Source organism: Dendrobates tinctorius, unplaced genomic scaffold, assembly GCF_039654945.1.
Source record: "Dendrobates tinctorius isolate UK_male_01 unplaced genomic scaffold, ASM3965494v1 ptg000014l, whole genome shotgun sequence".
Lineage (NCBI taxonomy): Eukaryota > Metazoa > Chordata > Amphibia > Anura > Dendrobatidae > Dendrobates > Dendrobates tinctorius.
The window spans coordinates 8,118,442-8,145,874 of NW_027361682.1; the positions used below are offsets into that span (position 1 = coordinate 8,118,442).

A 27,433-nucleotide genomic window follows, 5' to 3' on the forward strand; every position below is an offset into this window, starting at 1 on the left:
GGTTTGATCGGTGGAGATCTGCCACCTGAGAATGAGGATGACGATTGTATCTAAGGATTCTCAGATTGGATTTAAGACAGCCGACGCCCTATTCAGTTGCTGGTGATTCCTTCTGGCTTGTCAGCTCTTGGTTTTCAGCTCTGTTCCAGTCATCTAAAGCTGTTTTTCTGCTAATGTTCACACATGATTTTGTTGGTCTATTCAGTTTTTTGTGTGGTCTGCCAGCCCCGGCTGGGGGCTGAGCTGAATTTCCACTCTTATTTATCAGTATTTTGCCAATTGGCTAGTTCGGTCTCTTTTTGCTCTGTCTCAGAATATTTCAGAGTGCTAATATAGTGGGAGAAGTCTAGTGACTTCAGGGTTAATTTTGCTATCAGAAGTGTTGGACATTATTTTTGTAGGTTTTTTGCAGGTTGCAGACAGTGTCTTCCCTTTCCTTTCCTGTCTAGTTAGTTTGGTCCCCATCATTTGCTCAGCCTATTTTCCTGCCTGTGTTTGTGCCTCCATCTTGTTTCATCGTCAATACATGTGTGGGGGCTATCTATTCCTTTGGGGTCTGCTCTGGGGCAGTTAGTTTTCCCTTTTCTTGCTTTAGGCTTATGTAGTCCTCTGGCCATGACAAGGCGTCTAGGTTCATCGTAGGCACGCTCCACGGCTACTGCTAGTTGTGTGGTAAGATCAGGGATCTGCAATCTGCATAGTTACCAACCACTTTGGTTTTCTGTGGCTTAGCTTGTTTTGCCTTTTTCTCCTCGGTGACCCATTCATAACAATCGCGCAGTTTTCAGCCAGTGTCTCCCCCTGAGCCACCGTCCTCCATTCTTAACCCTGGGGTTGTGTTAGCAGGGGTCACATCTGAATTGGAATGGGAGATTCACGGGGCCCAGTCGTGGGCTCCGGCGGCCAAGCCGGGGGGCAAGTTGTTTGTCCCAGAGCAACTTCGCCTGAAACTCTTGCAGGAGTTCCATGAATCCAAGCTGAGTGCTCACCCTGGTATTTCAGCCACGCGTCTGGCAGTGGCTAGGATCTTTTGGTGGCCTACCCTTGGTTCGGACATAAAAAAATTCATTGCTTGTTGTGGGGTCTGCGCTCGTTCTAAAAGCTCTCATAGCCAGCCGGCAGGGGAGCTGATGCCCTTGGCAGTGCCCGAAAGACCATGGACTCACTTATCCATGGATTTTGTTACCTATCTCCCTCCATCTAAGGGTAATACGGTGGTATGGGTAGTGGTGGACAGGTTTTCTAAGCAGGCTCATTTTGTACCCCTGTCCGCACTACCGTCAGCAGAGACCTTGTCCAGGTTGTTTGTGCAGCATGTGATCCGGTTGCATGGGGTACCCCTGAATGTGGTGTCTGATCGTGGTGTGCAGTTTGTGGCTAAGTTTTGGTGTGCTTTCTGCAAAAAATTAGGGATGTCTCTGTCCTTTTTGTTTGCATACCATCCTGAGAGCAATGGTCAGACGGAACGCACTAATCAGTCCCTGGAACAGATCCTCAGGTGTCTAACTTCTGCTAGACAGAATGACTGGTGCGATGCACAGCCGTTGGCTGAATTTGCCTTCAATAGTCGGGTGAGTCAATCCACAGGTATAACTCCTTTTTTGATCAATTATGGGTTCAGTCCTCATTTTGGTGAGTTTTCTCGTCTGGACTCGGGGTGTCCCGGGGCTGAGGGCTCTGTTCAGCGATTACAGAATACGTGGGCAGAAGTCCGGCGGAGTATATCTAGGTCTCAGGGCAGGTATAAGTTTTTTGCGGACAGGAAACAAACACCAGGGCCCACGTTTCAGGTTGGAGATACGGTTTGGCTCTCCACGCGAAACATTAAGTTGAAGGCTCCTTCAGCCAAGTTGGGGCCCAAATTCATTGGCCCATACAAGATTGTAGAAAAAATCAATCCAGTGACATATAGGCTGTGCCTTCCACCCTCTTTCAAGATCCCTAATGTCTTCCACAAATCTCTACTGAAACCTTTTGAAGCAGTCCTGGGAGACTCCAAATCCGCTGCTCCTCCTGTTTTGGTTGAGGGGCAGGTGGAGTACGAGGTTGGTCATATCGTAGATTCCAGGTTGGTATGGCGGTCGGTACAGTATCTGGTTCATTGGAAGGGGTATGGACCTGAAGACAGGTCCTGGGTACCGGCCCGGTTGATGCATGCTGATCGCCTGGTGTGGGCTTTCCATGCTAAGTACCCGGGCAAGCCTGGGGGTCCAGAGGCCCCCCGTTGAGAGGGGGTACTGTCATGATCTCAGTGCGGCTTTGACTCGCACATGTGGGGTTAATGTCTGGAACCAGTGCTGATGACTGGCATTTCTGGGGTTAAAGGTTGTGATCCCAGTGCAGGCTTACCTGCACACCTGGGGCTTATGATTGTGGCCTCTCCCTGGTTCTGGGAAAGGCATCTTATAGCCTCAGGAAGCTCCTATCCCCGTAAGTTATACTTTTGCCCTTGGCATAGTGTGGTGACCCCTGAGTGTGTTTGTGCTGTGTTCTTGTTTATCTGATACTGTGTACGACTCGGTCTGTTCTCTGGATACTGCTTGTTGGATTCTGCTTGGTGCCTTCTATGTCTGTTTGGCTTTGATCACTGCCTGGCCTAGACTCTCCGTTCTGTCCCATCCCTGGTACTTTACTGTTATCTCTGTGTATGACCCAGTTTGTCTGACTTTGAGAATTCCTGTATTAGTGTTCTGCCTATCTCTGACAGCAGGACGCTAAGCCCCGCCCCCTTGCGGTCACATGACCGTAGGTCCTTCACTGCTCACTGACTTTAGCTTCTCCAGGTCCTGTTTGCTTGACCTATCCGGCCGTGTCTGAGGGCGAGTCCTTGCTCAGCGGTGGCTGCACGCCGACCTTAACAGGACTGTGACACAGACTTTCTCCTAGTTCCGAATGCAATATTGCCACTCTGAAAGAGGCTATAAAGTCAACACCAGCACTTGGTATACCAAACTATGGATTTGCCTTATACTCTTTATCAGTAAAACTGATGGCTACGCAGCTGGAGTTTTATGCCAGAAGCACGGTGAGAAAATACGTCCTATTGGATACTATACCGCAAAACTGGACCCTGTTGCCCTTGCCTCACTGTCCTGTCTCAAAGCCGTTCATGCAGCTCACATCTTCTTGGATAAGACAGCGGATATAGCTTTAGGACACCAAACTGTTCTCTACGCTCCCCATGACATACAAGCCATCCTCTCCCAGACACAGCCTCAGCACCTGTATGCTCAGCGACACCTCAGACAATGTTCTCTTCTCCTTCCAAGCAATGTAACGCTAAAGAGATGTACTGTGCTAAATCCATCCACCCTACTTCCTCTTTTCAGGGGGTGATCCAGTGGATCTCAACCACCCATGGCCAGAGACCCCCAACCCTCCAAACGACCTTTTACCAGATGAACTTGGCCCCTTCAATTGTGACTGCCTGAAACACATGCTATCGGAGACTCAATATTTATGCTGGATATCAGAAGCACCGCTAGCAGGAGCCGACCTTGTAGTGTATACAGCTGGATCCAGGTATGCTGATGAAACTGGATGATTTCACACTGAATGGGCTGTAGTCACCCAAGAAGAACTTATCTCAGTCAGATCCTTGCCACCTTCTATGTCAGCAAAGGAAGCCAAACTCCAAGCTAATGGAGGATCTGAATGTCATGGTATGCCTAGGTTACTTTAGGCAAAAACCCCGGGACCCCTGCGATGTCCCTCAGACTAGGGGAACCCTGTCTGTCCCTCTACCCAGGGTTTACACTGAAGGTGTGCCTGCCTGAGCCTCCACCCTGTCCCTGTCTCCTGTCCAGCCCTAAGCTGAACCCACCACCCTCCACCCAGTGAGGGGACCAGACACCAGACCCCACAAATACGTATGGACAGGGGTAAAAGAAACACCACACAGTTAATACACAAGGGAATACAATAATGTGCAAGGGCAACCAAAAATATATATAACAGATTGGAGAAAGAACCACTGAGGGATATACTGCACCAGATATCAGACGCTCCAACACCACCACTGCTGACCGGTATTGCTAGCACTAGGCTAAAGCTATAGTCGGCGACGCCCATAGTCAGGACGAACTATTTAAAGACCAAGGGCGTGGCCCAGCCCTCAGTCAGCATGACAACCTGGTTAACCCTATCCCGACTGGAACAGAATACCCAACAGGGTATTACCGCTGTCTGCCGGACACCCTGGTGTGAACAGTGTCCGACATGACACTGACGCTCCCGAAGGCAGTCATTAAGACCAACACTCATGGCAAGTTGAGCTCTGCAGAAGCAAAAGGAAACTACTTGGCAGACCAGATGGCAAAACGTGCAGCCCTGTGGGACCCAGGGAAAGAGAAAGCAGGGCTGTATCTGGTCACAAGAAGTAAAAACAAGGATATGCGGGAAGATGAAGAACCAGAGCTACCTCCTGTGACCAAGATAAATGTCATGGTTTGAACAGGGTTCTTGCCCTGCACTCACAGGGTTAAGTGTTCATGGCCTCTTTCTGGATCTGGGAGGGGTATTTATATTCACTCTTTACCAGGGTTCTCTGTCAGCTATACTGTTGTTCTGGTGTGTCTGACCCCTGGTGTGCGTGTATTCTGCGTTGCTTGTTTGCTTCCCGTGTATGACCCGGTCCGTTCCCTCACTCTGTACTCCATCTCTCGTTTTGGTACTATTGTCTTTTCTGGTTCTGACCTCCTGGCTTGGCTATCGTTACCCCGTTACAGTTTGTCCCTATTGTACCGTCTATAGCCCGTTCTGGTTTTCTGATCTATTGCTACGTCCTGAATATCCATTCTGTCTAACCCTTTGGTACTGTATTGCTATCTCGTGCTTTGACCCGGCTTGATCTGGTTTCTGTTGTGAGTTCATTTTCCCCTTCTTCACTGAGGTCGGGGGAACTCCCTATTCTGGTAAAGGAAGGTAATGAGCCTGATTATCAGGCACCTGAGTCTAATGAGGATGACTGGCTGAGTGGAGTCACTGACTGGATATAAGGCTGCCGACGCCCTCCTGCCCTGCGGGTGATTTCTCTGTGGACTTCTAGGACACCAGTCTGATTCCTGCTTCCCTAAAGCTAAGTTTCTGCTTTGCCTGTTTGCATTTGGGTTTTGTGTTTGTTTTCCTTGCTTTTATGGATTCTGCCATTCCCTGCTGGGGTGAGCTGAATCTCCTTTTGCCGGTTGCTCTGTCTTCAGAATATTCCTGAGTACTGACATAGCTTTTTTGAAGCCTAGCGTCTTCAGGGCCTTTTTTACTGTCAGCCTGTTGGCTCTTAGTTTCATAGGGTTTTTTACGGATTGCAGACAGCAGCCTTCCTGTCCTTTCCTATCTAGGTAGTTTTGGGCCCCATCTTTGCTCAGTCTATCTTTCTGTCTGTGTTAGTGTTTTCATCTTGCTTCACCGTCATTATCTGTTGGGGGCTGCCTATTGCTTTGGGGTCTGCTCTGGGGCAGTTTAGATTTCCCCTTTCTTTCTTTAGGCCTATTTAATTCTCCGGCTGTGATCGAGGGGTCTAGGGCATCGTAGGAACCCCCCACGGCTACTGTTAGTTGTTGTGATAGGATCAGGGGTCTGCAATCCGATAGCTGCCAACCTCTCTGGTTTTCTGGACTTAGCTAGCATTTTTGTTTTTGCCTCCTACGGTGACTCAATCATAACAGGTTTCTGTCTCTGTCTATGCCCCTTGGTAAAATTGCCCTGTAGTTACCTTTCGAGGAGTGTCCCTGCAGCTCCTGGCTCTGTGGCGCTGAGGCCACGCCCCCAGCAGTCACATGCTTCAGGTCCTGTGAGCTTGGAGCATGCATCGTCACCACTGAGACCCCGCTCCGCAGGTATCTTTGTGCACAGTCTTTGTACTCAGGACACGCGCACTGGCTCAGTGAGCAAGTGCAGTGCGGTGTTCTTGACAATAAAGATGCATCAGGACCAAATAAGGCCTGAGGAAATAGGCCAATGGATCAGCAAGAAGGCAGTAAAAAGTCAAGATGGATTGTGGGGGCTAGGTACCAAATTATGCCTTCCCCGAAGCCTATACTCCCCAGCTATAGCATGGGCCTAAGGGTTGGCCACAGAGGAAAGAACCAGATGCATGACACTATCAACAAGTACTATGTGGCACTGGACATATCTACGCCAATACAAGCATACACCAAGTCCTGTCTGGTCAGTGTCTCTTGCAACACAGGGAGAACAGCAAGAACATCTCATAAACATTTGGCAAGGCCCCATACCCCTTTCAGAGTATTGAAGTCGACCATATCCAGATGCCTAAGGCCGAAAGACCCGAATATGCCTTGGTGATGGTGCACATTTTCTCAGGATGGCCAGAGGCCTACCCAGTAGCCAACATAGCAGCCAGGACCACGGCAAAAAGACTTATGAGAGAAGTGGTTTGCAGCTATGTCTGAAGTTGTGGAGAGCGACCAAGGTCCGGCCTTCATGGCAGCACTGGGCTTACACACACCCTATCACCCGCAAAATAGCGGTAATGTTGAGCGACTCAATGGCACCCTCAAACACAAAATTCTCAAAATTAGCCCGGAAGTGTCTTTACCCTGGCCGGATATTCTCCCAATTGCCCTATATTCTGTCCAAAACACTCCCCGGGGGGTACACAGACTGACACCCAATGAAATTCTATTCAGCGGCCCACCCAGGTTAGGATGTCATTTCCCTCAACAGCTTAGTGCAGGACAAGATGGGTTGGTAAATTATGTCATTGCATTAACCAAAGAACTGTCAGTAACACATGCAAAGGTTCTGTCTCCCATTCCATATCCTGACCAAGACAAGTCCGCCCACAGCTTGCAGCCCGGGGACCTCATCCTGGTCAAAAAGTTCACCAGGAAATCGCTGCTTGAGACCAGATATGAGGGGACATACCAAGTACTCCTGACAACACCTACCTCAGTGAAACTCGAAGGGAGACCAACATGGATCCACGCCTCACATTGCAAAAAAGTGGACCAACCACCCGAGTAATATATATCCTTGCCATTATCTACCTAACACCGTTCGATTTATTAGATGGGGATAAATACATCTGACTTCCACAAAAGTAAAGACTGCACCAAGGGGGGGAGGGTAAAGGCTTAGCATTGCCTCAGGTGTCATGATCCATGCTTGCAGGAGCAGCTCTCTGGTGTCAGTCACTTCTAGTGATTGGAGTCATGTTGCTGTGCTATCTGCGGTGTGTAGTTTGGCAGCGTTGTCTGGAAGCTAAGTGCTGTGTTTTCTCCTTGACCCTTTGGTGTTTGTCACTGTCCCCTGTGTGGTATTATCTGCAGTGGTGAGGCTAGCGTCCTTTGCTGGCCAGTGTACTAGCCAGGGCAGTAATAGGTGACAACGAGGGATGAGGTTTCTGATGGTGCTTTCATGCAGTCGCCGCACACGTCAAATCGTCGCATGCGGACACATCAGCACACAACGCATGTCTCTGCGTACCCAATGTTAAAGATAGGTATGCAGGGAAATGCAGGACGCATGCAGAAGTAGGCGGAGGTTCACAGAGGAAGAAAGGAGGAAGTAGGCAGCCATCCGCAGCCCTCCTGAAGGCAAAAGTGAACCTAGCCTAATAGGAAATTATTTTTTAACAAACTGAGGTCCATTTTTCCTGAGTGTGCCAATACCCTACATGTAATCGGGAAATATTTTTCAGGCACAGTGCAAAGATCAGAAGGCAAGGAGCACCAGATTTTAATGTTTTGGTTTGCAGGTGCCATGACCCACTGGGAGAGCTCATGAGGTGCCAGAAAAGCAGAACCCCCCCCATAAATTACCTTATTTTATGAACTATACCTCTCAATGAATTCATCTAGGGGTGCAGTGATCATATTGGGCAGTGAAGACAAAATAACTACATTTTTACCACCAAAAATTTGTTTTAGCCAAAGATTTTACATTTTGCCACAGGAAGTGGGTAAAAATGGCACCAAAATTTGTCCCACAATTTCTACTGAACGCGGCAATACCCCATATGTGGTTGTACAGTACTACTTAGCCATGCTGAGAGACTTGGGAATAACGGAGCATTATTTGCCTATTCAAGTGAATGGGTCTGTGCACATGTCAGTGTTTCCACGGACCATGTGTCCGTGGGCAAAACACGCTGACATGTCCGTTTTTTATGTCGGCACAGGCACATGGGTGTCATCCATGTGACATGCATCGGTGCCGGGGAAGAAGCGCTACAGTAAGCACTGTTCCCCGGCGCCAGGTGCTAAAAACAGCTTTCGTCATTCTTCCCTGCTCTGAAACCAATCAGTGCGAGCAGGGAAGAATGATGAGTTACATTTAAGTGATAAAAAATACAGCAGGCAGTGGCTGTTGGGACTATTACTCCCATCAGCCTACCCCTGCTGCTGCTAATAACAGTGACAGCAGGAGTGGCTGATGGGGGTATTCATCAGCCGCCTGTGCTATAAATAAATAAATGAAAAATACGGCATGGGTTCCCCTGTATTTTCTATAACCAGCCAGGCAAAACTCACCGCTGGGGGCTGCAATCCTCAACTGTCAGCTTCAGCAAGGCTGGCTGTCAAGAATAGAGGGGTCCCTACGCTGATTTTTTACAATTAGATATTTTAAAAAAACAACGTGGGTTTCCCCCATTTTTGACAACCAGCCTTGCTAAAGCTCACAGCTGGGTGCTGTTATTCTCAGGCTGGTAAGGGGCCATGGATATTGACTCCCCTAGCCTAAATATAGCAGCCCGCAGCTGCCTAGAAAAGGCACTGTTATGAATAGGTCACCAAAGAGGATGGCAGGAATAGGCTAGGCCACCAGGAAACCAGAAAGGTTGGTAACTTAGCGAATTGCAGACCCCTAATCCTAACAACACAACTAGCAGTAGCCATGGGGCGTACCTACGATGCCCTAGACGCCTCGCACAGCCAGAGAACTAAGCTTAAAGCAAGAAAGGTGAAATCTAAATTGCCCCGGAGTAGAACCCCAAAGAAATACATAGCCCCCAAACATATATTGTCGGTGAGACAAGATGAGGCACAAACACAGGCAGAAAATAGACTGAGCAAATGATGAGTCCCAAACTGTCTAGATAGTGTCTATCCAATCCTGTCCGCAAAAACCCTAAAAAATCCAACATGTCTGATGTACAGAAAACACTGAGGTCTCACAACCTCTCCCCCACTAGATCAACATTCTGGTGTGAACTGTCAGCAAAGCAAAAGCAAAAGAGACTAATATAACAGGGGACTGAACAAGCTGTAACATATGGAGCGAGGTCCAGCACTGCCCCCTCAGGGAGCACGCTGAACCCTCACAGCAAAGCAGAAAGGGGCAAAACCAGATCAGATGCAAAGGATTAGCAAATGAACAACTTAACTGAAAAATGCAGGATCAGGCAGGAGACCGCAGACCTCAAAATGCACAGGAAGAAACTAATCACCGGCAGCAACTGAGGGAAGCCTGCTCACTTATATCCTCCCAGTCAGTAACCCCTGATTTCCAATCATCATCGTCAGGTGGCAGACTTCTGTCAATCCGGCCAGCTCCACTACCCACAGTAACCAACAGAGGGAGCCCCGACTCAGAAGTCCGATCAAGAGAATTCACAACAGGCACATCGATTAGATGTGCCAGTTCTGCAGCTTTGCCCGGCTCTTCCAACTTGCCCTGTAGCAATGGCAAGTGGAGTTCATATTTGTGAGGTTAATGTCACCTTTGTATTGTCAGGTAACATCAAGGCCATGGCTCAGTAATGGAGAAGAGTCTATAAAACACCTATCCATTACTAATCCTATAGTTACATGGTAAATAAAGACACAGTCAGAATAAAGTCTTTTATTAGAAATAAAACAAAACACAGTTTTACTTTTTGATTTAAAAATAACAAACACAGTTATACTCACAAAATGCGTATTCCACAGAAACCCTCATACTCTTGTAATAAAACTAAAATAAAAAAGCAACAATATACCATACCTGTCTGTCATTCTGTCCCACACCATAATCCAAGTCTGGGGTATAATTAGTTTTCAACCTGGACGGTGCCAAGATGCGACCGTCCAGGCTGAAAACCACAGGTGAATGAGCTGCTGGAAATGCAGCGTCAGTGACCGGGGGTGATGTCATAGAAGTTACCTCCGGTCACTGGGCTCTGTTTCCAGCCAGGCTGAGCTGCAATGAGAGTCACGCGATTCCTTATTTATCCTGACTGATATGGAAAACTGCTGCATTTTTGAAAAAAGGAACATGTCAATTCTTTCAGCATTTTTGCTGCGTTTTTTCACCATTGAAAGCAATGAGAAAGTGCAAAACCACAGTAAAAATGCTGTGTGAACATAGCCTAAGGGGTGGCGGAGGCATTTTTTTCTTTCTTTAATTTTGCTGTATATACAAGTCACTATGCAGGAAACAATGTTTTCTAACATTTTTCCTGTAAAATCCGTTTTATCTTCAGTTTGGCATGTTTTATTGTCAGTCCGTAAAAGTGGAGTAATACTCACTTTCTATTGTTCCCAGCAGCGACCTGGGAGTCAGAAATGTGTGCAGGCGTCTTTCTTGTGCTGTTCTCATTCCATTTGAGCACTTTTTAAATTCATTTCAGTGATTTTACTGCCCCCAGATCTCCTGGTGGGGTCTACTGGAAACATGCTTGAGTTTCCCATTGACTTCCATTATACTTGTTTCTCAATAATTTTTATTAAGCTTTTATATAAAACAGATTATACACCGCAAAAAACATGCGGACAGTTGAAAAATTTGTCCTATAACAGCAGAACAATAAAATTCAAAGTAAAAACAGATAACAGCTGAAAATTCTGCATAGTAGGGTTAGGGGATACAATTTGCAACATAAGAAGCAAGGGTAGGGATGATAGGTAATAAGATCACATGTCCACCAATCAGGACTGGAAGGACGAGAATTTGGACACCACCCAGGGGAACCAGCGATTCCTTATTTTATTTTTGGTAAACATATCTGAGGTCAGAAGGAGCTTGTATTGGTAATGTTTATTGATTTTTTGGATAATTTCAAATTTAGAGGGGATAGTTATTTCTCTCCAGTGGTCTGCCAGACACATACGTGCTGCTATTAGAATGTGTGATACAATTGGTCTCAAATCGCCAGAGAATATATGTAAACCGATCCCCAAAACCGCTAGCGGGCCACTCAAACTTCCAGCCAGGCCTGTAACTGAGGTAATAATGTTAGACACTTCTTCCCAAAAAGGCCGGATGAGCGGGCAATCCCACCACACGTGCCCTAGGGAACCAACACCCGAGCAGCCCTTCCAGCAGGATCGGGGATAAGAACCACGGAATTTGGAAATCTTCAGCGGGGTGTAATACCAGTCAAAGTGAACGTTCTTAAGCTGCTCAAGATGATTGATACAGGAGGAATATTTCTGCAAGTCGCCAGAAGCGGACCACCATTGGTCCGGGGTTGAGGAGAAAGCAAGAGCCCCTTCCCAGCGCCTCATATACGCTTGTTTAGGACCATTACCGGGGGAATTAAACACTTTATATACTACCGAGAGGCCGTGTTTTTCAGAGGAGGAAGAACTAAAAAACCGCTGTATTGGCGAGCAAACAGCATTATGGCAGGATAAGGGAAATACACATGAATTTAAAAAATGCCGAATTTGCAGGTACTGGTAGAAGTTATTTCTGTGAAGTCCAAATTCATCCATTAGGACAGAGAAAGGTTTCAACTCCTGAATTAAGAGGATATCTTTCATGACCACAATACCATTCCTCACCCAATTGCCTAACATGAGGCCATCCACATGAAGCTCCGAGGCTCTAATAGAGATAGACTCAAATTTAATCACCTGACGAGAAGAGACCAGATCAGACCAGTAAGAAAATGCCATTTTTATTGTCTGCAAGGGAAGAGAGGGGGCAAAGGAACCAAGCACTCGGGCCTCCAGTAGAAATCTCAAAGTCCCACGCGGGGCCAAGTATTTCTCCACAAGCACCCATTTGTGAGTACTAGAATCATCATACCACTCCCTTAACGCCTCTAGAACTGTTGCTTTATGGTACAAATAAAAATTCGGGACCCCCAGACCACCATGTGAATAACTATAAAATAAAGTAGACATACCAACCCTAGGTTTCTTTCCTGCCCAAATAAATCTGCTCACAACTGCCTGCAGATGAGAGAGAAACCTCTTGGGGAACCTCAAGGGAAGACAACGTTATAAATAAATAATTTTTGGTAGGAACATCATCTTAACTATCTGAATGCGTGCCATCCAGGAAAGGGGTAAATGTATTTGATTGTCTATGTCCTTTCGAATGGAATCAAGCAGAGTACTAAAATTCTGTTTGACAATATTGCAAAGTTTACAAATCCTTAGTCCTAGGTACGAGAAGCCGTCCCGGGCCCAAGTATATGGGACAAGTGAGGAGATTCTATTTCTAACAGATGGTGGAACATTAACCGAGAACCGATTTTCCTTCGTTTAGCTTGTAATATGAAATCTTAGAAAATTCAAGGAGAGCGTTTTTGATCCCTATCAATGATCTTTCACTATCAGTGCAAGAGAGAATTACATCGTCTGCATATAGACCGATCTTCTGCTCTACAGGGCCTATTTTAACTCCAGAGATTTCCGGGTTGAGCCTAATGGACTCCGCCAGGGGCTCCATGACTAAAGCAAAAATTACAGGGGAAAGGGGGCAACCCTGGCGGGTCCCATTAGTCAGGTCAAATCTATCAGAATAGAAACGCCAGCTGCACAGACCGAAGCATTTGTTTTTTTGTATAAGGCCATAATAGCACCCTTTATATTACCAGAGAAACCAAATGTGTCCAAAACGGCGTCCACATAGCCCCAGTGTACCCTGTCAAACGCTTTTTCCGCATCTAGAGACAGGAATACACCAGGGGTACCACTGGACTCAAGAAAATCCATCAAATCAATCACTCTTCTAGTGCCATCTCTAGCCTGCCTCCCTAGGACAAATCCCACTTGGTCAGGGGAGACCAGGGCCGGCAAAACTGAGAGGAGTCTATTAGCCCAGACTTTTGCATATAACTTCACATCACAATTCAAAAGAGAGATAGGTCTGAAGTTACCAGGAGAGGTTGGAGGCTTCCCTGGTTTAGGAATAGTAGTGATTGTCGCAGCCAAGCTTTCAGATTGGATATCAGATGAGTCCCTCCATAGTGAGAACGTTCTAACCAAAAATGGAGCCAAGATGTGCGCAAACTGGTGGTAGTAAGAATTAGAAAAACCATCTGGCCTGGGGGCAGAAAGTCTCTTAGAGGAATTAATAACCCGAACTACTTCCTCCTCAGTAAGGGGGGCATTAAGAGCAGCCAGAGCCGTGGGGGAAAGTTTGGGCAAATTTAGTTTAGCACGAAAGAAGAAATTTCACCCTTCGTGGGCTGGTGTGTTTTAGGATCTGACTTCAGATTATATAGTTGGGAATAGTATTCTTTAAACTCACTAGCTATATGAGTAGGGTTTAAAACTTTGGACCCGTCGTCCTTAATCAAAAAGGGAATGGCCATCCGAGACACCCTTTTCTTCACTCGACTTGCTAGGACCCTACCGGCTCTATCACCCAAGCTATAGAATTTGGATTTAAGCTTTTTTAGATTTTTTTCATAGGAATACAGCATAATTGATCTCAGCTGATCTCTCAGACCTCTAATATAGTCAAGGAAAATGTCAGAGGGGTGGGCCTTGTTTGCCCTTTCCAGGAGCTGGAGCTTAGACAACATATCATTAAATGTTTTTAACCTTTCCCTTTTCTCCATTGCTGCAATTTTGATGAGGACACCTCTAGCAAAGGCCTTATGGGCCACCCAAAAAGTTTCATCCAAGACCATTTGATTATCATTAATGGCAAAAAATTATTTTAATTGCCGAGCGATTTCATTGCTGGTATCTTGGTTAGTGAGGATATAATCATTCAGTTTCCATTTGGAGGGAGACCAGGTAGGACCCCCGTCTGAAATTGTTAACATAACGGGCGCGTGGTCCGACCACGTAATGGGGCCAATGTTAATCTGGTCACAACCCAACAGTAACGAATGATCTACTAAGATATAATCTATTCTAGAGTAGGTATTAAACCTTAGGGAGTGAAAAGAGTAGTCTCTCTCTCCTGCATGAGCATATCGCCATATACAGTCATATGTAAAAGTTTGGGCACCCCTAATAATGTTAACCTTTTTTCTTTATAACAATTTTGGTTTTTGCAACAGGTATTTCAGTTTCATATATCTAATAACTGATGGACTCAGTTATATTTCTGGATTCAAATGAGGTTTATTGTACTAACAGAAAATGTGCAATCTGCATTTAAACAAAATTTGACCGGTGCAAAAGTATGGGCACCCTTATCATTTTCTTGATTTGAACACTCTTAACTATTTTTTACAGACTTTCTGAAGCACTAAATTGGTTTTGTAACCTCATTGAGCTTTGAACTTCATAGCCAGGTGTATCAAATCATGAGAAAAGGTATTTAAGGTGGCCACTTGCAAGTAGTTCTCCTATTTGATTCTCCTATGAAGAGTGGCATCATGGGCTCCTCAAAACAACTCTCAAATTATCTGAAAACAAAGATTATTCAACATAGCTTTTCAGGGGAAGGATACAAAAAGTTGTCTCAGAGATTTAACCAGTCAGTTTCCACTGTGAGGAACATAGTAAGGAAATGGAAGAATACAGGTACAGTTTTTGTTAAGCCCAGAAGTAGCAGGCCAAGAAAAATATCAGAAAGGCAGAGAAGAAGAATGGTGAGAACAGTCAAGGACAATCCACAGACCACCTCCAAAGACCTGCAGCATCATCTTGCTGCAGATGGTGTCACTGTGCATCGGTCAACAATACAGCGCACTTTGCACAAGGAGAAGCTGTATGGGAGAGTGATGCGAAAGAAGCCGTTTCTGCAAGCACGCCACAAACAGAGTCGCCTGAGGTATGCAAAAGCACATTTGGACAAGCCAGTTACATTTTGGAAGAAGGTCCTGTGAACTGATGAAACAAAGATTGAGTTGTTTGGTCATACAAAAAGGCGTTATGCATGCGCTGTATTGTTGACCGATGCACAGTGACACCATCTGCAGCAAGATGATGCTGCAGGTCTTTGGAGGTGGTCTGTGGATTGTCCTTGACTGTTCTCACCATTCTTCTTCTCTGCCTTTCTGAAATTTTTCTTGGCCTGCCACTTCTGGGCTTAACAAGAACTGTACCTGTGTTCTTCCATTTCCTTACTATGTTCCTCACAGTGGAAACTGACTGGTTAAATCTCTGAGACAACTTTTTGTATCCTTCCCCTGAAAAGCTATGTTGAATAATCTTTGTTTTCAGATCATTTGAGAGTTGTTTTGAGGAGCCCATGATGCCACTCTTCATAGGAGAATCAAATAGGAGAACTACTTGCAAGTGGCCACTTTAAATACCTTTTCTCATGATTTGATACACCTGGCTATGAAGTTCAAAGCTCAATGAGGTTACAAAACCAATTTAGTGCTTCAGGAAGTCAGTAAAAAAGTAGTTAGGAGTGTTCAAATCAAGAAAATGATAAGGGTGCCCATACTTTTGCACCGGTCAAATTTTGTTTAAATGCAGATTGCGCATTTTCTGTTAGTACAATAAACCTCATTTGAATCCAGAAATATAACTGAGTCCATCAGTTATTAGATATATGAAACTGAAATACCTGTTGCAAAAACCAAAATTGTTATAAAGAAAAAAGGTTAACATTAATAGGGGTGCCCAAACTTTTACATATGACTGTATCATGAAAACGAAACTCACGGATCAGGTGGCCCATCTCTTTTCTGGCCGGGGCTTGGTGGGAACAATCTAGGAATTTACACATAGGGACATTAAAGTATCCGCATATCACCGAGGAACTCTTTGCTATTCCCCTAAAAGTCTCCAAAAATTTACGTATGAATCTCAACTGGCTCACATTGGGAGCATACACTGAAGCAATAGTAAATTGCACATTGTTTAGTAGACCAATTAAAATGACATATCTCCCCTCAATGTCCCCCACCACCCTTTCAAGCTGGAAGGCTACAGAGCTTTTAATGAGGATTCCCACACCCGCCCTTTTGTGGACATTATTGGAAAAAAACTAATGAGGAAAATTAACATTTTTCATTCTAGCTGTTACGGTGTGGCGGAAAAATAAAGGAGTACCTGGAAGTGGACCCTCTGGGTCACGGCTCCAGAGCCCCCAGAGGCGAGTGCCCAGGTGAGGACCACCCCCTATACAGGGAGTGTTAGGGACAGACCTCCCGGGGATAGAGCCGCGACAGCCGGAACCAAAGGGACGACTGAGGTACGAGGACAGAAGACAGCGTACAGGGTGAGGCGATAGCCAGTGGGTGTGGAATCGGGGGCCCAGGGAGGCACAGGAACGGAGGCTGTAGATGTAAAGAAGCAAGCAAATGAACACAGGCTGTACAGCAAATAACTGAGATGCGGAGAGGAAGTAGGAGGCAGGACAGAGGAGGGAAAGCACCAGGGAGACAGGGAGGGCAGAGCACAGGAAAGGTAGACCGAGGTTAGGCAGGCAGAACCACGGTACTAAACGCAGCACAGACAGAGTTCAAGAGGGCCTGAGGACACAGAGAGCGAAGCTGCGGACAGCGTCACCGCATGAGATAATCAGGCGTCTTACCAGAGCTGACGCCGGACATATGTAGTGGTGGGCGCCGCCAAATTGGGGGCGGGGTCTAGCGCATCAGCTTACCCAGGAGGCTGAGCGCCGTGGGCGGGAGCCCGGCGCCGAGGGAGCCGGAGGCCGGGCGCGGGGACGCGCCGGGAGGCAGGAGCGCGCCGGACAGCGCGCGCAAGAAGACCCTGCGCTGTGACAGTACCCCCCCTCTTTACGCCCCCTCCTCTTAATGTTGGAGAGGAACCGTCTCATGATGTGGGGAGCATCAATATTCTCCGAGGGTTCCCATGATCTCTCCTCGGGACCAAAACCTTTCCAATCAACTAGAAACAGAGTTCTCCCTTTGACAGTCTTCCTAGCCAAAATATCCCTCACCTCAAAGATGTTATCCGAGCTACATGGTTGGGAGGTTAGAGAGGGTGCAGGATGAATGTGGTTAAACACGGCTGGTTTAAGGAGAGACACATGGAAGGCATTGGGAATCTTAAGTGAGGCGGGTAACCTCAACTTGTAGGCCATGTTGTTGATCCGACTTAAGACCTCAAAGGGACCAATGTAACGTGGACCTAACTTGTAGGAGGGGATTTTCAACCTGATATACCGAGAAGCTAACCAAACCTTATCCCCAGGGTGATACGGGGGAACGTCTAGCCGCCTTTTGTCAGCATAACGTTTCATTCTGAGGCTGGCATTCTCAAGAGCCCCTTTGGTCTCCCTCCAAATCTGAGAGAAGTCCACGGACAAGGAATCTGCCGCCGGCACACCCGAGGTGGGGGACATGGGAAGAGGAATGCCTGGGTGTTGACCAAAAACCACAAAAAAGGGAGATTTGGAGGAGGCTTCACTAGGATGGTTGTTGTAGGCGAACTCCGCCCAAGGAAGGAGAGAAGCCCAGTCGTCTTGATGAGCGTTGGAAAAATGTCGGAGATAGGATGTTAAGGCTTGGTTGACTCGCTCGACTTGACCATTCGACTGGGGGTGATAGGCCAAGGAGAAATCTAACGTTATCTTCAGTAATCCGCAGAGAGCTCATCAAAAACGGGACGTAAACTGAACTCCTCGATCCGAGACAATATGTTGAGGAAACCCATGAAGGCGAAAAATGTGAAGCACGAAGATCTTTGCCAACTCGGAAGCGGTAGGTAGGCCAGGTAGAGCGATGAAGTGGGCCATCTTGGAGAACCGATCCAAGACCACCAATATCACCGTACATCTGGACGAAGGAGGCAAATCAGTGACGAAGTCCATGGCAATGTGAGTCCATGGGTTTGCAGGTATTGGCAACGGCTGCAGGAGTCCCGCAGGAGCATGCCGGGGAACCTTGTTCCGGGCGCAAGAAGGACAGGAGGCGATGAAATTTTGAACATCCCTACGAAGCGAAGGCCACCAGTAATGGCGGGAGACCAGCGAGAGAGTCTTGCTAATTCCGGCATGTCCAGAGAATTTTGAAGAGTGACTCCAACGTAGAACCTTTAATCTATCTCCACTCCGAACAAAGGTCTTACCAGAAGGTGGGGAGACCAGCCTTACTGGGGCCACGGTAAGGATCTTGGCAGGGTCAATGATATGGTTTGGACCCTCCTCCTTGTCTACCGACTGGAAGGACCGTGAAAGAGCGTCCGCCTTGATGTTTTTCTCCCCGGGTCGGAAGTGGAGTTCAAAGTCAAATCTTTCAAAAAATAATGACCATCTGGCTTGTCGAGGGTTGAGCCTTTGGGCGGACTGAAGATAGGCCAAATTTTTGTGGTCCGTAAAAATGATGAACGGATGGAGGGCACCCTCGAGAAGATGGCGCCATTCCTCAAGAGCCATCTTAATGGCCAAGAGTTCTCTATCGCCAACGGCATATTTATGTTCGGGAGCAGAGAAAGCCTTAGAGAAGAATCCGCAGGTAAGAGTGCGGCCCGAGGAAGACTTCTGCAGAAGAACTGCTCCAGCTCCCACCGAGGATGCGTCCACCTCGAGGATAAATGGCCTGTTGGCATCCGGGCGATGAAATACTGGAGACTTGGTGAATTCTAACTTCAGGGCCGCAAAGGCCGCCTCTGCTTCAGAGGGCCAGTGGTTGGGATCGGCCCCCTTGCGGACAAGAGCCGAGATGGGTTTGGCCAAAAACGAGAAATGAGGGATAAATTGCCTATAATAATTTGCGAAACCCAAAAACCGCTGAATTGCCTTGACTCCAGTAGGACGTGGCCAATTGAGAACTGCCGAGACATTCTCGGGATCCATCTCCAGACCCGAGTCCGAAACGATAAAACCAAGAAAAGGCAAGGACTTTTGCTCAGAGACATTTCTCTAACTTGGCAAAGAGATGATTCTCTCTGAGACGTAGAAGGACTTGACGGGACGTCTCGGCGATGTGTGGCCAGATCAGAAGAGAAGACCAAGATGTCGTCTAGATAGACTATGACACAGGTGTAGAGAAGATCTCTGAAGACATCATTTACGAGTTCTTGGAATACTGCAGGTGCGTTGCAAAGTCCAAAGGGCATAACCAAATACTCGTAGTGCCCGTCTCGCGTGTTGAACGCCGTCTTCCACTCGTCCCCAGAGCGTATCCGAACCAGGTTATAAGCCCCACGAAGATCAAGCTTGGTAAACACTCGCGCCCCCTTCAAGCGATCAAAAAGTTCAGAGATGAGAGGTAGTGGATACTTATTCTTCACTGTGATATGATTCAAGCCACGATAATCGATGCATGGCCGCAGGGATCCTCCTTCTTCTTTACGAAAAAGAAGCCTGCTCCAGCAGGTGATGAGGATTTCCGAATGAAGCCCCTGGCCAAATTGTCCTGGATGTATTCAGACATGGCCTGGGTCTCAGCTGGAGAGAGGGGATAAATTCTCCCACAAGGTGGACTGGTACCTGGGACGAGCTCGATGGGGCAGTCGTAGGGACGGTAAGGAGGGAGAGTCTCTGCCTCCTTCTTGTCAAAAACATCCAAAAAATCATGGTACACCGAAGGCAATCCTGGGGGAACAGGCAAAGGATGAGGGTCACCTACGGGATGCACCGGCAACAGACACCGAGCCCGACAGGACTCCCCCCAGCGCAAGACGTTACCAGTATGCCAATCTAAGATGGGCTCGTGGAGCCGCAACCAAGGAAGACCAAGCAGGATAGGGTGAGAAATGCCTGCTAGGACGTAAAACGTGATCTTCTCCTTGTGCAGCGCCCCTACCTGCAATACCACTTCATGAGTAACTAGCGAAACCGTCTCTAGCAAGGGCCGACCATCTACGGAGGCGAGAATTTGTGGTCTTTTCAAGGGCCTGACGGGAACAGCGAGCTTATTAACCTCATCTAGCCTGATGAAATTCCCGGCGGCACCCGAGTCCACGTAGGCCACCAGAGAAGCCCGCTGCCCACCAACATTCAAGAGGACAGACAAAGTGAGAGGTAGAGAGGTATCATGTGCACCTAGGGAGGCCTCTCTTACCTGGCCTAGGCGGAGAAGTTTTCCGGACGCTCGGGACAGGTTCGGATGAGGTGGGAACCGCTACCGCAGTAGAAGCACTGACCGTCGAGGCTCCTCTCCCTGCGACGCTGATCTGACAGCTTCAGGCGATCCACCTGCATAGGCTCGGGTGTCGGAGGTGACAGGAGACTCCTAGGTCGAGGACTGGGTGGCCTGCGGACAAAAGAAGGTGGACGAGAAGCCCTTCTCTCCCTGGCACGCTCCTGAAAGCGGAGGTCAATTCGCGTCGCTAGAGAGATCAAATCCTCGAGAGCTGTGGGGGTGTCACGACCCGCGAGCTCATCTTTTATCCGACTTGAGAGGCCTCGCCAAAAAGCGCCCACCAAGGCTTCATTATTCCAACCTAAGTCAGAAGAAAGAGTCCTAAACTGGATGGCATACTGGCCCACAGTTAAAGAACCTTGACATAGGTTAAATAAAGCCTCAGTGGTAGAGGCTAAACGGCCCGGTTCGTCAAAAACTCGACGGAATGTATCCAAAAACACGGAAAGCTGAGTAACTACCGGGTCATCTCGTTCCCAGAGCGGATTGACCCAAGCCAAAGCGTCCCCCTCAAGATGGGAAATGATGAAGGCCACCTTGGCTCGGTCAGAGGGGTACTGCTGGGGCAACAACTCAAAATGGAGACGGCACTGATTTAAAAAACCCCGGCATAGCTTGGCGTCTCCGTTATATCGAGGTTTGGCTAACCGCGGAGGAGGATGGGAACCTGTGGCTGGGGGAGCAGATGCGGCCGCCTGCAAGGCGAGCAACCGACCGTCCACCGAGGCCATATAGCTGAGGATATGCGACTGGGTATCTCGCTGCTGCGCCAACTCCTGTTGTAGGCCAGCCAACTGGGCGGCGTAACCAGGGTCAGAGGTTTGGAGAGCGGACAGACGTGAGTCCATGGTTTTCATGAAGGACATCATGCGCGTCTGATTCTCCCGAAGGAAGACTAACTCCTTCTGAGCGGCCGTGGCTCCGGCGGGGTCCATGGCCTGATTATGCTGTTACGGTGTGGCGGAAAAATAAAGGAGTACCTGGAAGTGGACCCGCTGGGTCACGGCTCCAGAGCCCCCAGAGGCGAGTGCCCAGGTGAGGACCACCCCCTATACAGGGAGTGTTAGGGACAGACCTCCCGAGGATAGAGCCGCGACAACCGGAACCAAAGGGACGACTGAGGTACGAGGACAGAAGGCAGCGTACAGGGTGAGGCGGTAGCCAGTGGGTGCGGAATCGGGGGCCCAGGGAGGCACAGCAACGGAGGCTGTAGATGTAAAGAAGCAAGCAAATGAACATAGGCTGTACAGCAAATAACTGAGACGCGGAGAGGAAGTAGGAGGCAGGACAGAGGAGGGAAAGCACCAGGGAGACAGGGAGGGCAGAGCACAGGAAAGGTAGACCGAGGTTAGGCAGGCAGAATCACGGTACAAAATGCAGCACAGACAGAGGACAAGAGGGCCTGAGGACACAGAGAGCGAAGCTGCGGACAGCGTCACCGCATGAGATAATCAGGCGTCTTACCAGAGCTGATGCCGGACATATGTAGCGGTGGGCGCCGCCATATTGGGGGCGGGGCCTAGCGCGTCAGCTTACCCAGGAGGCTGAGCGCCGTGGGCGGGAGCCCGGCGCCGAGGGAGCCGGAGGCCGGGTGCGGGGACGCGCCGGGAGGCAGGAGCGCGCCGGACAGCGCGCGCAAGAAGACCCTTCGCTGTGACACTACCATTATCCTGGGCTAATAAATGTGATTCTTGAATGCACAAAACATCACTACTCGCCTTCCCTGCCTCCTTACAGATCCATGACCTTTTATGCGGAGAATTTAATCCCTTTACATTTAGAGACAATACCTTTAAACCCATGGTATGTAAGGTCAGAAGTGGCTGTGATAGACGAGAATCTACTTCCTTTGGAGTATTAACCCTGCAGAAAGAAACGGTACAAACAGGCAAGACCTATCAACAAATAACATGACATAACAATTAAAGAAAAACTTAGAAACAAGTTGCTCCTCACATAACATGACGGAGCTACACAAGGACTGACAAGCAGTCAAAACAGTAAGAGCGAAACAAAGACGCTTGTGGGGCAGGAACTGCAGGTGGGCTGGATGCGGTCACAAAATTTAGTAGCCAGCAACCTCTGCAGAAACAAAAAAAAAATCCAGAAAAATGGAGACCACAACCTCAAAAGGCGAAAGTTATGGGAACGTCAAGCTTTATACCATTCAGGGTTAATTCTCCTGTTTTGGGGTGAATCTTTATCCAAGGAAGATGGCGGAGGGGGTGGAATATCCCAGTCCTCAAACACTTTCCCAAGTTGCGCAGAATAGAAGCAGACCCGAGTGTTACCATTTTTACTGACAATGAGCTTGATAGGGAAACCCCAACGATATATAATGCCTTTATCCCGTGGAATCTTTGTAAAAGGGGTAAGCGTGCCAGCTGAGAGGTCTGGGAATACCGAAAGGCAAGCAAATCTGTCTGGCAGGGAAGGTTTCTTCTTTAAAGCAAGCAGGAAGGCCTCCTTTGTTTTATAGAAGTGAATGCGGGCAATAGTATCTCTGGGAATTGAAGGGTTAAGTCCTCGAGTCTTAGGGATTCTGTGAATCCGGTCCACTAAGATATCTCTCCCTTCTGCTTCAGGCACAACAGCTTGAATAAAGTCCTGTAACAGGGGGAGCAAATCTTTATCATGTACTTCTTCTGGTATTCCTCTTATTCTAACATTGTTTCTCCTGGATCTGTCCTCCAGGTCCAGCATTTTAGATGTTAACTTGCGGACTTCAGCTTTAAGCTCCTCATGCTCATCTATCAGTGCATTGTGGGACCCTGTTAACTGCTCCATTTTGTTCTCTAAATGATCTGTGCGGTTCCCTATAGCTCCTACTTCCCCCTTCAGCTCTGCCAACATGCTCTTTATATCATTTTGCATAGATTTCCTGAAAGCTGCAAAGAGGGATTTCATCTCCTCCTTTGTGACAGGCTGGTTGTCAGGGCTTGCCAAATCCACAGTGCCCGCAGTCTCCATGGAGCCTTCTCTGCTTGAGGCAGAGGAAGTAGCAGAACGTGCTGATCCTGCAGACTTTGCAGCATGAGGGGAGGCAGCAGCCATCTTAGAACTCCTCTCCAGCCTGGAGCCTCTGGCAAAGAAGTCAGATACCTTTCTGGTGGAGCTCCGGAGCCCGGTTTTGGACCGCCTCATCTGATCCCAGGGTGACACTAAGTGCCTGGAGAAAGATTCACCGCTGAAGGAACTGCCGGTAAGATGTGTGAGCCGCTTCACCGCCTGAAGTCGTCAGAGTTCCTGGATTATGTGACCAGCACCATGCTCTGCTAGGCCACGCCCCCATTATACTTGTTTCTCGAGTCAAGCACCTGAGCATTTTAGTGTTTACTCATCACTAATTCTAACCTAAATGGCTCTGGTTGTGTATCACAGATCCTGACCCGTATCTCATGGTTCTGAGCCGGCTACTTGACTATTCTTCCGGCCAGCTTGCACTATAGAACAGCAAGTGGCTCAAAGTGGTTTACTTTTTCTGTCCGATCTTCCTGCAGCCACCAGTCTGTCCTCAGTTATTTAAGCACATCCTCATCTGCATCAATCATTGCAAATCGCTTCTGATACAGGTACAGAGCCTGAAGCAAGGTCCTGGAGTGTGTCCTGTGTATTATTGCGGGTGCAGTTAGATTTATTTTCCTCTCACCTTCGAAGCAAAAAAGTTGAATGAGGAAATCAGTTTCAGTCTGGAGACAATGGCTGAATCTACGCAAAACATCAGTCAGAACAATCCCATGGGCTACAAGCTGCATCTTTACAGATTCTCTACTATTTCATGTGTCTCATCTTAAATCAATAGGCCTAAACCATTTCCATAGGAATCTCCCTGTTATCTCAGTCTTCTAATCCTTATCCTGAATTCAGGTTTGAGTAAAATAAATGTAAAGGGATCCGGAGCAAAATTATTATATCTCATGGACTGGAAAAACTATGGTCCGCCGTATGATAAAATAATAAGACATACTCACCTTATAACTGGGAGCACTTCAGCCTCTCACTGACCTCAGCGGGGGCCAATGCATCGCTGCTGTGACCAGTGATTGGACGCAACAATCGTATTTCTCTACATCCAGAACACAATGTACGGAGATTAACTCTCTCTATTTATTCTGAGAAGCATCATTTCATACCATACAGTAAATATATAAAAAAGTATGAAAATGCTGAGTAATGCACCCAAAAATTAATCACATAATTGTATCAGAATTCAGAATGTAATCAGAACTCACCTGTGCGGATATCTGTAGGAATCTCCTCCTTACACCGCTCATCACCCCTCTTATATGTCTCTGTAGTATGAATATGGGGCAGATCTTTACCCTGAAAGAAAAATTGGAAAAGTCACAGACAGATGGAAAAGGTGCGGGAAAGAATAGAAAAGATTATAAATTAACAAGACGGCCACAAATGACATGACAGCAGCAGTTATCAAGTAGCTGCTGGACTGTATAAATCCAAACTGTTGGCTCCTAATTCTAACCAACAGCCTCTATAACCAGAAACTTGGAGAAGATCCAGACAACATCTCATTTCTACGGTCAGCTTTATCCTGACATCTTCTCCAAGTATGAAACATACACTGAAGTGCCATATTATTAGAGACATCCATCTAGTAGAGCACTGAACCTCCATGGCCATCAGAAGCTCAGCAATTTGTGGTTGTTGATTACATTTGGTGTAGAAATGTTGGCCAATGAAGCCAGGATACTTTTTGGAAAACTTTGTGGCATGGGGCGTTGTCCTCCTACCACAGGGTAAACAACTGCCATGAAGTGATGAACTTGGTCGTCCACAATGCTTAGGTAAGCTCTCCATCTTTACCAGACTGACATGATCAGTTCACTCGAATTTCCTATTATTTTATGGGTTCAGTTGCAGTTTGCATTAGTTGTGCACCAACTGTTCCTAAGAACGGTTCTTGATATCTTTTTGATGAGATTTTAATATCCACATGATCCCCTTTCAATGGAAGTTTATTATCAATTGTAACATTCTCTGTATATTCCTGACACATTACAGTATAAATCTCACTGAGATGGCAGTTTCTGAAATATTGGTCCTGACCCGGGCACCGATGACTGTGCCTCATTCAAAGATGCTCAGATCACTCTTGTTTTTCAGTCTAATGTGAATTCACACTGAAAAATTATCACTTCATTTTTTGCTGAACTCTGGTGTCATTGGTTTAATTACCATATACAGAAATCTTAGTTATGAAAGAATCATTGTCTCTAAAAAATTGGTCATTCAGCGTATAATTCTGGTGGATAAAACAAGACTGAGCACAAGACCTTCACAGCTTCTACACAGCGTAGGGGAGATCTCATGACACCTTCTCTCCATCTACCTGATGATCCTGAGAAACATCCGGATCTTCTTGTTTACAGTCCTGTGGAAGAAGAGGACGGGGACATCTCTCTGGTGTTGTCCTCTCACTGGATAGAACTGGAGGAAACACATACAGGGACTGAATTCATTCCTTACATACAGATAATTATAGGCCGTGTGTATTTAGTCCTGTCTATTACCTGGTGATGTGAGGGGCTGGGGAACCTCCATCATGACGTCCTTGTACAGATCTTTGTGTCCTTCTAAATACTCCCACTCCTCCATGGAGAAATAGACGGTGACATCCTGAGACCTTATAGGAACCTGACACATACAATGATACCGTCATCCCCCGATCCCTCCATAGCGTTACTATACAATGTCCCAGCATTCCCAGCAGTGTCACCTCTCCAGTCAGCAGCTCAATCATCTTGTAGGTGAGTTCTAGGATCTTCTGGTCATTGATGTCCTCATGTATCAGGGGGTGAGGTGGAGGCCCCGTGATTGGGCTCAGGGGTCTTCCCCATCCCTCAGACACAGGGGCCTGACAGCGCTCCCTAGAGGTCTTCTTCACTACTGTGTAATCCTGGTTATGGAGAGACACATTAATAAACCTCACTACAGACATTTCCAGAGTCCTCACCTCTCCAGTTCTGTCCATCTGTTATTCCCATAGATAAGAATGATGGAATGTGACGTCATCAGAATCTCTCACCTCTCCAGTAAGCCGGAAGAGGATCTCTAGGGTGAGGTGTAATATCCTCTCCGCCATCTTGTCCCTGTCCCTATCCATCCTTGTAGGGTCACTCAGGAGAATTCTCTTATATAGAAGATCTCCACTGAGAGGATCCGATATTGTAGGGACCTGAATGGGGAGAAGATGACGATGTAACATCATAAAGATCCCATGTAAGGAATCTCCGGAGCTGTTACCGGCTTCACATGATCACTACATCCAGTCATGGCCCCGTCCTGCCCCCGGTATAACACACAGTCCCATTATAGTCACACACAGAGATTTATCCCAGGCTCAGCACTGAGGGGGTTAATGTCCCCAGTAATGGGGAATCTCCAGCACCTACCTCCACCTGCAGAGCCGCACACCACATATATGGCTGTTCTGTGCGCACAGGACCTGGGATGAGGTCACAGGAGGGGAGGAGTCAGGGGTCACATGATCAGGGGCCTCAGTGTGCAGGACTCTGCTGTGATGATAATAATGTTATTTCTATGGCGCCAACATATTCCGCAGCGCTGTACAAATAAGGGGGGACATGTACAGACAACAAACACAGTACAAAGTAACAGATACTTCAGCAGTTACAGGAGGAGTGGGGGTCCTGCTGCTCGCAGGCTACAATGTGAGGAATTAGGGGGACACAATAGGTAGGACGTGCCGACCACCCCCGGGTTAGCCCCCCCTTAGTGAGAATTTGGGTAAAAAATGATTACATTCGTTAGATCTTTGTTAGATCCGGTTTGATCAACCAAAACTAACGTTAGATCACCCCTACAAAATGAGATATTTACGATCTTTTCCAGGGGGGGCTAACCCGTAGCTAGCCCCCCCAACTATGAAATTTGCCGTTTTTTGGATGGATTCTGATAGATATTCGTTAGATCCGGTTTGATCAGCAAAAATTAACGTTAGATCTCCTTTCGTTCCCGAGATATTGGGGGGGGCGGTGGGGGGTTAGCCCCCCTAATTTGAAATTTGCAGTTTTTTTGGATGGATTCTGATAGATATTCGTTAGATCCGGTTTGATCAGCAAAAATTAACGTTAGATCTCCTTTCGTTCCTGAGATATTTGGGGTGTCAGGTGGGGGTTAGGTACGGGTTAGCCCCCCCTAATTTGAAATTTGCCATTTTTTGGATGGATTCTGATAGATATTCGTTAGATCTGGTTTGATCAGCAAAAATTAACGTTAGATCTCCTTTCGTTCCCGAGATATTGGGGG

At 47.3% G+C, this 27,433-nt stretch overlaps 1 protein-coding gene across 1 annotated transcript in view; it reads right to left on the minus strand.

Annotated features, from left to right (window-relative positions):
• The window catches only part of LOC141073652 (uncharacterized), a 32,632-nt gene extending 5,957 nt beyond the window's left edge, over positions 1 to 26,675 (minus strand). Inside the window, exons 1-6 of the mRNA XM_073560977.1 lie at positions 26,557 to 26,675; positions 26,190 to 26,339; positions 25,881 to 26,060; positions 25,675 to 25,798; positions 25,494 to 25,591; positions 24,376 to 24,466 (exon numbers count right to left, since the gene is read on the minus strand). Coding sequence (XP_073417078.1) covers positions 24,376 to 24,466; positions 25,494 to 25,591; positions 25,675 to 25,798; positions 25,881 to 26,060; positions 26,190 to 26,339; positions 26,557 to 26,583 — 670 coding nt within the window. The 5' untranslated portion in view covers positions 26,584 to 26,675. The remainder of the gene's footprint in view (positions 1 to 24,375; positions 24,467 to 25,493; positions 25,592 to 25,674; positions 25,799 to 25,880; positions 26,061 to 26,189; positions 26,340 to 26,556) is intronic.
• Between the last annotated feature and the right edge of the window lie 758 nt (positions 26,676 to 27,433).